The sequence below is a fragment of the Dipodomys merriami genome, unplaced genomic scaffold, assembly GCF_024711535.1.
Source record: "Dipodomys merriami isolate MVZ:Mamm:240054 unplaced genomic scaffold, mDipMer1.0.p SCAF_7, whole genome shotgun sequence".
Lineage (NCBI taxonomy): Eukaryota > Metazoa > Chordata > Mammalia > Rodentia > Heteromyidae > Dipodomys > Dipodomys merriami.
The window spans coordinates 38,293,696-38,308,387 of NW_027206290.1; the positions used below are offsets into that span (position 1 = coordinate 38,293,696).

General features: G+C 47.3%; 2 protein-coding genes across 7 annotated transcripts in view; one reads left to right on the top strand and one right to left on the bottom strand.

Moving 5' to 3' along the window:
* Magi3 (membrane associated guanylate kinase, WW and PDZ domain containing 3) overlaps positions 1-10,966 on the top strand; it is a 154,407-nt gene extending 143,441 nt beyond the window's left edge. The window contains exons 17-22 of one of the 2 annotated variants that reach the window (XM_070006370.1): positions 337-439; positions 1,066-1,192; positions 1,688-1,831; positions 7,208-7,346; positions 8,037-8,127; positions 8,648-8,733. In XM_070006370.1, the coding sequence (XP_069862471.1) occupies positions 337-439; positions 1,066-1,192; positions 1,688-1,831; positions 7,208-7,346; positions 8,037-8,086 (563 nt within the window). In that variant the 3' untranslated portion in view covers positions 8,087-8,127; positions 8,648-8,733. Of the gene's footprint in view, positions 1-336; positions 440-1,065; positions 1,193-1,687; positions 1,832-7,207; positions 7,347-8,036; positions 8,128-8,647 lie in introns of both variants that reach the window. The other variant, XM_070006369.1, reaches the window with a different exon arrangement.
* Positions 10,967-11,959: 993 nt separating this feature from the next.
* The window catches only part of Phtf1 (putative homeodomain transcription factor 1), a 31,364-nt gene continuing 28,631 nt past the window's right edge, over positions 11,960-14,692 (bottom strand). For all 5 annotated transcript variants that reach the window (XM_070006373.1, XM_070006375.1, XM_070006374.1 and 2 more), the window contains 3 exons: positions 14,113-14,208; positions 12,725-12,850; positions 11,960-12,341 (listed from right to left, as the gene is read on the bottom strand). In XM_070006373.1, the coding sequence (XP_069862474.1) occupies positions 12,321-12,341; positions 12,725-12,850; positions 14,113-14,208 (243 nt within the window). In that variant the 3' untranslated portion in view covers positions 11,960-12,320. The remainder of the gene's footprint in view (positions 12,342-12,724; positions 12,851-14,112; positions 14,209-14,692) is intronic.

Here is a 14,692-nt window from a genome sequence, read left to right on the forward strand (position 1 = left end):
GTGTAGGTAAGAATCTCAGACTTTCCTGCCCAGGCCTGGCCACTGTCCCCAGCCTCCTGAAGAGCGAGGACGACAGGCGTGAGCCCCCAGCGCTGCTGTTCCATGCCCGGGCTTAACTCAGGGCCATCTGTGCTCAGCCGGCACTCCACTCTTGAGCCATGCCTCCAGCCCTTTGTATTTTGTTTTCTTTTTTGAGTCAGGGTCCCACAAACATTGTCCAAGTTGGCCTGGACTTGAAATCTTCTTCCTACATGCCCTGCTTTCGGTGTGCACCACCGTGCATGGCATGCATGGCTTCTGTGCATGTTTTGATCTCCTCTGTTTTCTCATCACCAGAGCATCACGGCCCACCATCAGGAACGAGCTCCGCCAGACAAAGCCCAGCTCTGCAGCACAGACCTGTGGGGCAGGCACAGGCCCGTCACCCGCCTGTAGACAGGTGGGCTTCGTGGGTTTAAGGGTTTCCTCCACCTCCCTGCTCCCCACCGCCCCTGCAGCTGTGTGGAAGCCAGCTGCCGGGACATTCCCTCCTGAACCTTTGCTGTGCCGCCACTCCAGCGGCCTCCCTCCCAGCATGCACAGCCACGGGCAGTGTCTGAGCATGACAGCAGCCTCCAGCTCTGCTACTTGTGGCCACCTAGTATGGGTTGGGGAAGCCCAAGTGTCTTCTCAGACCACTTGAGCAGAGCCGGACACTTTTTCTACATAATTCTTTTATTGAAAATATTGGTCATAGAACAAAGTCTAGATTTCCAGAAGCTCAGCATCTGCCTAGGCATCTCTTGGCTACAGGAGAGCCATTTCTCTTGGTGATGAGGGCACACTTAGCTGCCCAGAGTCTGCTTCAGCTATGTAAGCACAGCTGTTGAGAGATACCGCACCAGTACACTATGAAGCAAATGGGGTTGCTGAGTTCATCATCCCAGTTCTAAGTGGCCTGTCTTGCCAGCAGAGTTCAGATGGAGATTGTCAAGGGGACACTTGAGGAGAAACAAAATGAAATCTACTTTTCCAAACTGTTTTTCATTTTCTCTGTTCAGTCAGTGCCTGATTTCTCTCTTCCAGAATGGCCTTGGAAGGAGAAGGTGGAAAGGACGGGCCCGTCTCCTACAGACACTCGTGGTCCGACCACAAGCACCTTGCGCAGCCCGACACTGCCGTGATCTCGGTGGTGGGTGGCCGGCACAGTCAGGTATACATCCCCATGCTGCGCTCACACGCACACGCAGACAGGTGAACTTTGGTTACATGTGTAAACCTGCTTTGTGCTTAGTATTTGCTTGGTTTACTTCTGTGAGAGGACATAAAGAGTGAGAGAAAAGTTTACCCTAGAGGAAGAGGAATTTGAATGCTGATTAGATACTTGCAAGAACCTGAGGCCAGGGCTGATCACAGTGGAGGCCTTTGGTTTTTTTGCTTGTTTTTCAGGAAAATCTCACTTAATCCTTTTAAAGGGAGCACTTTCTACTGTTCTCTAAGGGTTCTGTTGCACATTAACCAACGAGAAGACATTTCTGCCCTGTTTGTAAAGTGCAAGTTATCCTCCAACCAAAGCTTGCATATTTGTTTATGCTGTAGCCATGTGCGTAGAGAGACTAAATTGATTTTCCAAGCTATCAAGGCTGTCCTTCACGGTGTAGACAGAACAGTACTTGAGAACTGCCTCCTCTTCACCTCTCTCTTCCAGAGCCTCGGCTGCTGCCCCGTGGAACTGGAGCGAGGCCCTCGGGGCTTTGGCTTCAGCCTCCGAGGCGGGAAGGAGTACAACATGGGGCTATTCATCCTCCGCCTTGCTGAGGACGGGCCTGCCATCAGAGACGGCAGGATTCACGTGAGTGGACTGCAGGCATCTGAAAATAAATGGTTTAAAGTGAATGGAAGCCTGAATCTAGGAGCAGGATTCTCCCTTCCGTAAAACCTAAACCACCTGTCTTCCCAGTAGTTTCGTGGCTCCCTCCTGCACGCAGTACCAGGACAGCCTCACACAGAAAGCACTTTCTTCCTTGATAAGAAAAATTCATTTCCATTTCATTAAAGTCTTGAGAAAAATAAAACAAAAAAGAATCTTCAGTTCCTTCCAAGAGTAATAGGTGTGTCCATCCTGGCTGCCTGTTGGGCTTACAGTGGAAAGACTCAGGCTCAAGCCTGTGAGCCACTCCCCCACTCCACCTTTTTTTTTTTTTAATCTCCAAAATGGAGTCATTTTGTGCATTTTTTAAGAAATTATCTTTCAGTAGTTGTACAGAGAGTTGCTGGTTAACAAAACATGAGTACAATGCATCTTCAACATTCACCCACCCCTTCCCTCTTCTCAATTTTGTAGGATACACATTGAATTATTGGCCACATCCCCCTCTTCTTTTCCTTTCTTTATAAATGGTACAATGTCATTCTTACTTATGGATGAGTAAAATCCCATTGTGTATATACCGGATTTTCTTGATCCATTTGTCCATTGAGAGGCTTCTGGGCTGATTCCATATCTTAACTACGGTGAATAGTGTTGCAATGAACATGCTTTACTGTAGCCTGGTTTGCGTCTTTTGGAGTGAATGGAATAGTTCTATGTTTAATTTTTTGAGGAGCCTCCACACTGCTTTCTGGAATGGGGGGAACAAGCTTACACTTGAACCACAGCTCCACTTATAGATTCTTTGGTGCTTAACTGGAGATGAGTCTTATGGACTTTCCTGCATGAGCTGGCTTTGAACTACGATCCTCAGATCTCAGCCTCCTGAGTAGCTATATAAGCATGAGCTGCTGGCACCTGGCAAGGATTTTAAATTCTCTCTATATTCGTGATATTAGGCCACTGTCTAATGTGTAGCTGGCAAAAACCTCCTGTTGTTGTTTTTGACAATCGTGGGGCTTGAACTCTGGGCCTGGGCACTGTCCCTCAGCTCTTCAGCTCAAAGCAAGTACTCTACCGCTTGAGCCACAGCACTACTTCCATGAGACTCTTATCTCCAATAAACCACCAGAAACTGAAGTGGTGCTGTGGCTCAAGTGGTAGAGCGCTCACCTTGAGCTGAAGAGCTGAGGGACAGCCCCCAGGCCCAGAGTTCAATCCCCCATGACCGACCAACAACAACAACAAATTCTCATAACCTTTCACCGGGTGCCAGTGGCTCAGAGGCCTGTAATCCTAGCTACTCAGGATCTGAGGATCGCAGTTCAAAGCCAGCCTGGGCAGGAAAGTCCATGAAACTCTTATCTCCAATAAACCACCAGAAAACCGGAAGTGGTGCCGTGGCTCAAGTGGTAGAGTGCTCGCCTTGAGCTGAAGAGCACAGGGACAGCGCCCAAGCCCCACGACTGACCAAAAAAAAAAAAAAAAAAAGACTTTCCTGCCCGGGCTGGTTTTGAACCATGATCCTCAGATCTCAGCCTCCTGAGGAGCTAGGTAATGATAGGTATGAGCCACCGGCACCTGGCAAAACCTCCCATTTTGTAGGTTGTCTTAACTTGTTGGCTATGTCCTTTACCATGCAGAAACTTTTGAGTTTGATGTAGTCTCCAAAATGAGATTTGATAAATATCAAGTCTTTTCTTTGGTTTGCTGTACTCTTAGATCTTTTCTGTGCCAAGGAGCCCTCACTCCTTCCTATGATGGTTTCATGGTTTCCATTGAACTGATGCCCCAGCCAGGTGATAGATGTCCAGTTTCAGTTTTCTGCCTGTGGGTATCCACTTTTCCCGGAACCATTTGTTAAACAGGCTGTTTTTCTAATGGCCTATAGTTTTACTTTCCTTATCCAATATTAGATGGATGGCTATCCGTGGGTTTATTCTGGTTCCTCTCTTCTCTTCAATTGGTCCTCAGACCTGTTTCTGTGCCACTACCAAGCTACTGTCATTACTATAGCTCTGTGGTAGAGTGTAAAGTTTGGTAGTGTTATATCTACAGCACTGCTTTCCCTGCTTTTACAATTTGGGGCATTTTATGATTCCATGTGAATTTTTGGATTGTTTTCTCTATCTCACTGAAAAAATGATGCTGGGATTTTAATAGAGATGTGTGTTAGGCAATATTGCCATTTTCATATTAATTCTGCCAGTCAGGAGCATGGAAGGTCTTTTCACTTCTTATGTCTTATATTTCCTTTTCTTTTTACAGTTTTCACAACAACAAAAAAAAATTAAAATACATGCAAAAAAACTGTAGGCTTCACTTTACAAAATAGTTAACTCACTGATAACCAGGTGGGCTGTACATAAAGGCAGGATGTTCTAGACAGGCTCCTCAGTCACTAGGGAAGAGGCTTTCTTCTCTCTAGCTTGTGAGGATGCCTGGGTGTGTGGAGGATGGGGAGCTAGGGACGTGTGGGTGGCTGCACTCACTCCTCACCCACTCTACTTACAAACATGTCGCTTACAAAGTTTTGTGCCTGGTCTTAAAAGAGCTGGGAAGATACCATCCTTCCTCAAAATGACCTGGCATCCATGTTAGAAGAGGGCGAGTAGAGACAATGTCCCAAAAGGATTGGTGATTGAGAAGACTGGGGTCTGGGGTTGAATAGACACTGGAGTAGAAAACCCTCCACACCTCAGAACTCTACACACACACGCACACACACGCACACGCACACGCACACACACACCAGCGTGGCAGGCACATGGCACTTGAGTTGGGGTGGGATAGTCAGTGTGGTTGCATGTGCTGCTCACAGGCCAGGCCGGGAGACCTTAGAGAGCAGTGGACCAGCCAGAGCTCTGAGGCCTACAGTGAGTGAAGCAGAAACAGTCAAGCAGATGGGGCAGACAGGAACGTGGATCTCATAGCCAGATAGAGCTGGGCAGCGGCAGCACTATTGGAGCCCTTAGTGGAGAAGACGGGTGCATCTGCCTTCTCTTTTCACCCTCCTGCTTCTCCTCTCTCCACTACCATTTCTCTGTTCTTTCTTCTCTGCCATCTTTACCTCATCTTATTTTTTAATGCAAAACTGAACTTGAGTGCTCATTCTCAATTTGTCAAAAGATGTTTTCCCCATTGTATTCTTACTACATTTTTAGTTTTTAGACTAAAACGTCAGTGTTGTGCAGTCCAGAACCCCCGTACCCAAACCTGAGGGCTTATCTTAAAACCAATTCTAAAGTTAAACAAAACTGACACCTGGTGGTAAATCTGTTCAACTACAGCTTGATTTGCATTTTATTTTTATTTATTTTTTGCCAGACCTGGGACTTGAACTGAGCTGCTTTTGCTCAAGGCTAACACTATCATCTTGAGTCACAGCGCCACTTCCAGTTTTTTCTGTGTATGTGGTACTGAGGAATTGAACTCTGGGCTTCATGCATGCTAGGCAAGCACTCTACCACTGAGCCACACTCCCAGCCCTGCATTTTTTCTTTTAGACCAAAATAAAAATGGTATAGGGCTAGGAATGTTTCTAAAATGAACAAAATACTTCGATTATGTTTAGAAGAAAACACTCAAAGCATGTTCTACTGTCAAATACTGTCACTTTTCTCCAGCCTGCTAGTGTTGTCATATTTCCGTTGGTGTTTAAGTTCTTTTCATTCATTTGCCTCGGTCTGTTTGCTGTTGCCATAACTGAATGAGTACCTGAAGCTGGACTGTGTCAGGAGATGTACATCCTACACATAGGGATGCTCACTGCCTGTGGCAGGGTTTCCTTGCAGAATCCTGGGGCTGTGCAAGTCAAAGAGCTCCCTCTGTAATGAGCCAGCCAGCCACCCCTGAAGTCCCATCTCCAAAGACTGTTTTAGTTGTGCTGCCTGGTAACAGGTAGTCTCCTGGCCTTGTCTCCGAGGGCCTCCTACCTCCATTTCAAGACCGGAGCACGTCGCCCTACATCTGCACTGAGACACTGTTTTCTCTTTCATAGAGCATGTGAAAATTGTGCATTGTATACAGTGTGGCGTATTGTATACAGTGCTAGTAATACATTTGACAGCACTCATCTGTGGCTGGTGGGCAGTCATTGGGACTCAGTTCAGTCTCCCAGTCACCCCAGGAGTTAGGTGCTAGTATATCCCCATTTAACTGTGAAGAAAGCAGGCCCAGAGATTGAAAAAGGAGCAGAGCCAGGAAATTATAGTAAGCTCTTTAAAACACCCGCACTATTTGCTTTTGCGAATTGCAGTCATCTTCCATTATTCTGTTCTTGTTTGAGGCCGATACCCTTCAGCTGCATGTCACCATGAGGTAGATTTTAATTTTTACTAACATAAATTGTACAAAGAACATTGTAATACTCAACAACATACGTTTTGATCAAACTCAGCGCCTCTTTCATTACTTTTTCCCTCTTCCCAGTCCTTGTCAAGTCTTTTGATGTGTTTCCTTGTTTTCATGTACTCTGGCAACATCCACCCCTCACTGAGTCCTTCTCCATCTCCTCCCCAAGTCTCCCTTTCACACTTGTCATTATTTGTAAGTCTGAATTACACATATAAGTGAGAAATGCAATATTGTGTCTTCAAACTCAGAAAGTATGGGCATGCATGTGTGGTGGTCCTGGAACTTAAACCTGGGCGCTGTCCCTGAGCTTTTTTGCTCAGGACTAGTGCTCTACCACTTCAGCCAGAGCTCCATTTCTGGCTTTTTGGTGGTTAATTGGAGATGAATCTCTCAGACTTTGAAATGCGATCCTCAGATCTCAGCCTCCTAAGTAGCTACAGTTGTGAGCGTCTGGTGTCCAGCTAATAATTAGTTTTAGACAAGTTCTGCTATTGACCTATTCCCCAAGTTTCATTTTTGTAGAATGTGAGACTAAATCTTCCGCCCAGCTGGGTGTCTAGACAGAGACAGCACCGAGTGGGACTGGGGTCCAAGCCTGTCTCTAGACTTCAGTACAGCACCTCTGGTTCAAAGGCACACTGCAGAAATTGGTGTTGTTTGGTTTGTAGAAACCTCACCTCTTCTACTGCTTCACTTTTCATAGAAAACCTCTGCTTTCTTTTCTGAGGTGCCAGGGGTAGAGCCAAAGGCCTTTCTTTTGCACCTGCCATGAAAAACTTAGAATTGGACTCATGATTCCAGTATCGTCAGATAACTGACTTGTTAGCCATATAAAAGCTTCCCACAAAGGATCTCTGTGGGGTAAATAAGGCATACTTTATCCCTTCCTAATGTTCCGCCTTGTCTCTGGTGGACATGGGCATGCAGCACGTTGAGGTGAGACTGCTTCTGTGTGGGAACTCGAGGGGGGCAGCTGCACGTGACTGTTTCTGTCCTTTCTAGGTCGGTGACCAGATTGTGGAAATCAATGGGGAACCCACACAAGGCATCACCCACACTCGAGCCATCGAGCTCATACAGGCTGGAGGAAATAAAGTGCTTCTTCTCCTGAGGCCAGGATCCGGCCTGATTCCTGACCATGGTGAGCGGGGCTGTGCAGCACTGAGATGTGCTAGGGTTGGCGGGGGACAGTCTATAGCCAACTCAAAGGCAGGCGCCACCAACACCAGGCAGCTGCTGTGTATAACTCAACAAGGGGCTTCCAGCGGCTATCTATTAAAACGGCATTTCATGTAAAAGTATCTGCCTGTAAGACAGGCAAGCAATTCAAATGCCGCAGTAAACTGGTAGGAATCTCCCAGCTTCTCTGTTCCATGGCTAGTTACACAGTACCAAAAAAGTTTATTTCCTTACAATAAGACCAGTTTGCCTCTTAATGACAAGTTTTCATAAGAAATTCAGGAATCCCTGTTACTTGTAAAAGCAGGCTGCTCTAGCCCTAGAGGCACAGAGCTGGACCAGAGACCAGGTCTGTACTCCTGCACCAACTCCAGCTTCCTTGGCTTCGTCGTGTAGTTTGGACTGTCTTTTGAGTGCATCACGCTAGAAGTGAAAGGCAATCCTGTAGTCCCTTGGCATTGGTCCTGTCTGCCCCAGCCCAGGCCTTCTAGGGCAAGTGTGGACATGACTTCCTGCCATCCCATCCCCTTCCAGCTTGTGATTCTGTTTTGCCTTCTGCCGTCTGCTTGAGAGCCATGCATTCCGGGGACATCTTTGCTCACCACGCTCATTGTTTCCACATAGTCCTAGGCTTTTTCTCTTCCTCCTTCAGGTTTGGCTCCTTCCGGTCTGTGCTCCTACGTGAAACCTGAGCAACATTAAGGCTTTCAGGGCTTTTCTTGGTCTTTCCTTAAAAAGACTTGGTAAATTTGCATGTCTTATAAATCATTTCCTCCTTTTGTTTTCTTGTTAATTAAAAATGATGCCTTTATATGCATCTGTTTCTACCTTCTCACTTCTCAAGTCTCCTTTGGCATTGAATTTGGCCAGCATAGCTCAAGAAAAATGCTTACAAATATTCATGGAAGTTGTTCATATTTATTAATGATTTTGACATATCTCTTAAGGATATATCCATTGGTAATACCCTAGTTGTAAACCTTGTGAACAAGATAGTTTAGTCCAATTTTATTATCATTTCTTATAACTTTCTGCTTTGGCTCTACAAATAATTCACAGATCACACATTACTTAGCTCATTAATTATACATAATTATAAAATGAAGTGTTTACATATGTCAGCAATTTATCAGCACATGTTCTCCAGTGTCTGCCCATGTCTGCTTCACAGAGAGATATGTAAACATGCATCCGTTCAGTTTAAGGGGCTTGTGCCCGGTTCTGCTTCCAAATGTAACACTGTCACCCTGGACCCTTCTGTAGGTGACGGGGACACGAGTAGCCCTCCGTCTCTCAGTGTGATCTACGAGGAGCAGCCTCCGTGCCCCTCCTCTCCACACACCGCTCCCGCATGTGGAGAGGCAGAGCTGAAGGACGCCGGCCCCGAGAAGAAAAGCACTTCACATGAGCACCAGCCGGAACTAATGCATCAGCCTCCTCTCCAGAAAACTGTGAACAGGAGAGGTCCACACCACGGTGACAAGAAGTATCTCCTAAAGGTAGAAGACGGTGGAATGCCACGAGGCAGATCTGCAAGTCCCAAAAAGTCAGCTAACCAACATCCAGAGGAGCATCTGGGGAAGAGTCCCAGTCCTCAGAAAGATGGCCTCAAAGGGAGACCCAGAGACGGCTCACTCAGCCCTAGGAAAGGGGAGAGTAAAGGCCAGGTGGGCGCCAGGGCGGCCTCTGGACAGGGCCACGGCCATGGCAGGAAAAGCAGGGCGCGCTCCTCCAGCCCCAAGAAGCCGCACGAACTGTCAGGTGCTGGAACCAAATCCCTAGATGTGAGCAGGGCTGGTGACAGGGCAGAACAGCTCTCTGCTGCAAGAGAGAAAGCTGGTGCCAGCAGGAAAGATCTGAAGCCAAGTCCACTGGGGACAAACAGAGCCAGGTCTCCAGAGAGTAAGAGCAAGAGAATAGAGGCCAAGTCGGCCAAAAAGACCTTGAGCACTGCTAGTGGGGCAGAGCCTGAAGAGGGAACGGAAGGGCAGGCAGCCTCTAGAGAAAGGAGTTCCAGTAGAGAGAAGCCAGGAGGGAGCCTCCAAACGTTAGAGGAGAGGACGGCGCTCAGTCAGGACACTCAGAGAGGGAGAGAGGCAGCGGTGGCCGACCAGGGCCAGGAGGGCACTCGGAAAATGCCCATAACCCCAGGGCCCTGGAAGGTGCCAGGCGCTAACAGAGCCACAGGGGCTGCAGGTGTGGCTGAGAAGCAGCCGTGACCCAAGTCGTTATCTTCTCACAAAAAAGCATTTCCAAAAGCAGTTTTCCACAAGTTAGAATACCCGAGCACATTTTAATTTGAGCATCCACTTGGGCCGCACGCAGGACCTTTGGCACTGCTCAGCGCCTCCCCCGGGCAGCCTCGCCAGACAGCGTGGTGACACGTTCTAGTCTGTGGTTACCACCAGTGCTGTTTTTGTGCCATGTCACCTGCTGCCCGTGTCTGTTCTGTGCTCAGTGGTGAAGTTGGGGTGGTGCAATAGCATGTTGCATGTTCACAGTCCTCAAGAAGAGGTGTGACCCATCATTAACGATGACAGCTGCCTCTTCTAACAGGTGCAGATGGTACCCCAGTTTAAAACAGAACCCCAAAGCCCTATTTTAAAGGAAAGCAATGTCCTGTTAGGGCTTTTTTGTTTTCAGTAGGACAGATGGGGCGTTAGGACTTACGTCTTTGCAGGCCATGGTGTTCCAACCTCTGCCAGCCTCAGTCACTGTGAAGCCACAGGACGCAACGAGTGCTCACCATGTCTGGACAATTGGTCGTTCTACTAAACACGTAAGCTTTACTGCATATATGAAGAGCCAAAATAGGGCGCAAAAAGTGTGCAGCAATTATGAAACCAGCCAGACTACACACAGCTTGCTGGCTGAAGAGAAAGCCAGCCATCTGGGCAGAGTCTGGGCCAGCCAGGCCTTGATCCTCAGCTGCTCAAACACAAGAGGAAGACAGAGTGTCTGCTCAGCTCACATGCCTTCCCAGATCCTTTCCCACTGCTGTGTTGGAAGTGGATAGTCTCCAGCCCCGCTGCCGGGCCGGATTCCATCCCTGCGGCGGCACTCCCCCTGTACACATGCAGGCATCCCAGGGCAACTGGTCCAGGGGCTCGAAGGTGTGTTGTCACCCTGGGTTTGTGCTGTTGTGAGAACTGTGTCCCGTCCTTCCCTCAAGTCTGCCTGTGAAACCCCATGTAGCACCCACCTGTAGCTGGCACACATGTCCCAAAGTGAGGCTCACTACTCACTGAATAGAGCGAAACCAAGAGGCTTGATAAATGCTGACTTTAGTTCTCTATAGCCCACAATTAGTGACGTGGGTCGTACCTTTCTTCTTAACCGTGATGTGGCTTGTCATAATGCAGCTCTTATCTCTGCATAGCCTAGCCCTGTGCAGGTAGACGCCACTCCAGCTGCAGCGCAGACATGGATGTCCTGGTGTAAATGTTTATATATGTACAGTATCTTTATATATATATATATATATATATGCATATATATATGTACACTGAAGTTCTGCTTAGAGAAAGATCTGTAAATTGCTCGTTATTTTTTATATAGATATTAAAAAATCCATTGCCTGTATTTCCTTGACTCCTCTCCTTTTAAAGCTGCAGCTGAGTCGTCAAGGAGCTGAGCCTCCAAGTGACAAACATTCAAAACCCTGGCTTGTCAGGGAGGTTCTGGTCCTGTGACTTCACCTGCAGAGCTAGACTTTTACTGTTACACCTATTTCTCACCATCCACTGTAGAGGAAATAATTTTGTTAAATCATTTGCCTTCTTGCACTGTCAAGAGAAGCTGGTCTCACTGGAAATCTAGAGTGTGTGCAGGCATCAGGTCACAGGCCCTCACATTATTCTTAAAACTTTAAGCTTTGAGAATGAAGTGCTGTGGAGTGACTCTCATTTAATACTTTGTATGTACTTTGTATGAACCAGGCCTAGGCCTGTTTCAAGACCTGGCTAATTTCTATTCAAGGAAAAGATAAATTCCTATCATGACATGTGCTCACACTGACGGTAAATCCACACCTGTCTGTCAGGTGGTAAGGCCCTGAGTTCAAACCCAGGACCGGGTGGGGATGGAGGGGTGAAAAGATAAACCTAGTGGGCATCAGTGGCCCACACCTGGCTGAGATCTGAGGGTTGCAGTTCAAAAGCCAGCCTGGACAGGAAAGTCCATGAGACTCTTACCTTCAATTAACCACCAGAAAACCAGAAGTGGCACTGTGGTTCAAGTGGTAGAGCACTGGCCGCCCTGCCCCACGACCAACCAAAAAAAAAAACAAAACCAATCCCTGGTTTCCCAGGCCTGCCCACATTGGAGAAGTACAGCAAACAGTCTGTTGTGGCCACTTCCTCCCTGGCAGATGCCATGGCCGAGGCCCTCCCTACAGAGCCCTGAGCACTGACACGGCTGCACACATGTGACTCTGCAGAGCCCAGGCCCTGCCAGCGTGCGCGTGATACATAGCCAGTGCCATTTGGGGCTAATTCAAATTTCTCCTCAAATAAGAGATTCACAATTTAGATATTTTTCTTGCTTTTAATCACAAAATAAGCCTGGAAACGGAAATTATCCAGTAGTTTTCTTTTATTTGGATTCAACCTAAAATAGCTTGATCTCCCTTTAATAGAGAAATGCCCGATTCCATAGACTATCATAAAAAAGTACCGAGTGTACATCTTTCCAATACGATACTTGCTTTGAACTTTAGGCATCAACCATAGCTACCCAAAAGGCTTTCCAGTAAGTACAACTCAGTTCTCAAGTGCCTGGAATGGCTGTCTTAGCCTGGAACACGTTGTTACTGACCGTGTCTGTCATCTGCTGACCACACATGGCTAAAGGCGAAGAGGTACACAGGTGGCAGGGCCGAGAGCAGCCGTCTCTCAGTGGACTAACGGACGCCATGCAGGGGGTCCGGGGACAGGACTCAGGACTTAATTTTCCACAGCTAAGAAAGAAAACATCAACAAAGTTAGTTCTAAAGCTAACAGGTTAGTTCTAAAACTAATAGTCTCATGACTTCAGAGAAAAACTATCAACTACCCCAGCCACAGATTAGGAAAAAAAGCATCTTTTGCAGGATCAAAAATGACTGTGCAGCTTGACCATGGGTTCTCATGCCTACCTGAGATCATGGTAACATCTTCCAGCCTGTGCTACTAAAGTGACATGAATTCACACCTCATCAACGGTGCTAAGTGCTCTACACGTGTGGATGAGGAGAGCTGAGCTGAGAAGCAGAGCATCAGCAGACGTTCACACCCGAGCCTCCTGATGCACGCGCACACCCGCACACACAAGGACAGGAAGGCCGTGGCGGCAGGCACTCACTCTTATATTAAACCCCAGAAGATCACTTATGACTCCTGAGACGGCAGAGAGGATAACTACTCTCGTGATGTTGTAGATCAGGGGGTTCATGGTCAGCCCGTAGAGTCTAAATGGGGTGTCCAGCTCCTACAAAGCAAGAGCTAGCATGAGATACACGCAGAGACATGCTCTGCACACCTGCCTTTCCAAGATCACCTGCAGAGTCCGTGAGGCACTGGAGTGAACCACACATTTTAGATGGATTCGGTATCATTTTGTGGTTGGTACCGGTGGTCAAGGGGCTTGAACTCTGGGCCAGGGAGCTGTCCCTCAGCTCTTCAGCTCAAGGCGAGCGCTCTACCACTTGAGCCACATTGTGACTTCCAGTTTTCTGGTGGTTCATTGAAGGTAAGAGTCTCACAGACTTTCCTGGCCAGGCTGTCTTTGAACCACAATCTTCAGATCTGAGCCTCCTGAGCAGCTAGGATTACAGGTGTGAGCCACTGGCACCCCACTTTAATTTTTAACATTGTGATACACTTTGCCAATCATCAAATCTGAGCAGGAAGATAATTTCTCCTTACCTGTCACTAACCCAAACCATCAGGCTGGCATTTGACATCTATTCATTCTGGTATTTACTGTCACCATGGTCTCAGAGTTCTAAGAGGTGAAGCCCTGATTTGCTGACTTGAGGGGATGATTTTAGTTCATCATCTTTCTTGTGCAAAGAACTACATGAACACAGCTGACACTAGGGCCTCTGCCTTGGCGACCACACCTCCTTCCAGAGGTCGGGCAGAAAGCAGGCCCAGGCCTTGAGAAGTTGCCAGGTGGTGCTGGCCACCGTGCAGGGTCCTCAGTGCTACCACCGACAGCAGCACCCACGACGGGGCAGCACCGGGGCGCAGGGCACATCTGGTCTGCTGACTGACCGGCATAGGTTGCTTCACATGGAAAAATCTCATGACCTCTAGCTCCTGGATGGGCAGGGACACGCCCTCCTGGTCACCTCAGAGACCAGGCCACTCTGTTCTCAGCCTTGCTTCTTGTCTCTGGCCTTGCCATGGTCTCCACCGGTGAACCCCAAGCTCCAGGGCCTCCTGTCTAGACCACCCATCCCTGGCGTTTCCTCAGAAAAGCTGACATCTTAGGCAGCAGTGGCTTACACCTATCCTCCCAGCTACTCAGGGCCATGGTGCCAGCCAGCCATGCAGACAAGAAAGTCAGCGAGACTCCTACCTCCAATTAAAGCACTGAAAAGGCTCGGTGTGTCCTTGGCTTAAGTGGTAAAGCACCAGCTTTGAGCAAAAAGTCTGAGGGACAGTGCCCAGCCCTGAGTTCAAGCCTTAGGACCAGCACCAAAGAAAAAAGAAGCTGAGACAAGTATGTCATTGGGTGTTACTTACTTTTAGCAATTTGGTGGAGAGCTTTAGTACATTGTTTACAAGAGTGAGCTGGTCTTTTTTATTTGGCTTTTTTTCCATCTTAAGATATAAATTAATCTAGGAAAGGAATAAAGATTAAAGTTAAGTTTCATAGCAAAACAAAATATATACAGGGCTAGGGCACGGCTCAGTGGTAGAGTGTCGGCCTAACACGCAGGGGGCCAGGAGTTCAAGCCCACATATCATCAAAAACACCTTTTTAAAGTTTCAAACAACTACTTCTACAGAGAGCACATACCATGTATACTAGCCCCCAAGCTCTGACAGAGTAAACCTTAGCAAAGGTAATTACCAAACCATCAACAAATTCACATTTTTATAGTAATTACAAATACAACAAAATCAACATGTAAATTCCTTAAGTTAAAAAACTCTTGTTTGTCTCACCCCCCAAATAACCTAAACATATGTGGAAAGAAAACAGTTTAACTTCCTTATTTTTCCCTAATAAGAATTCTCCACTCTATTTGGAAAAGGGTGGAGGAATAATGATTCTAAATGTTTTTAGCTTGGGTTTATTTGTAATCAAAAATAAAGGGGA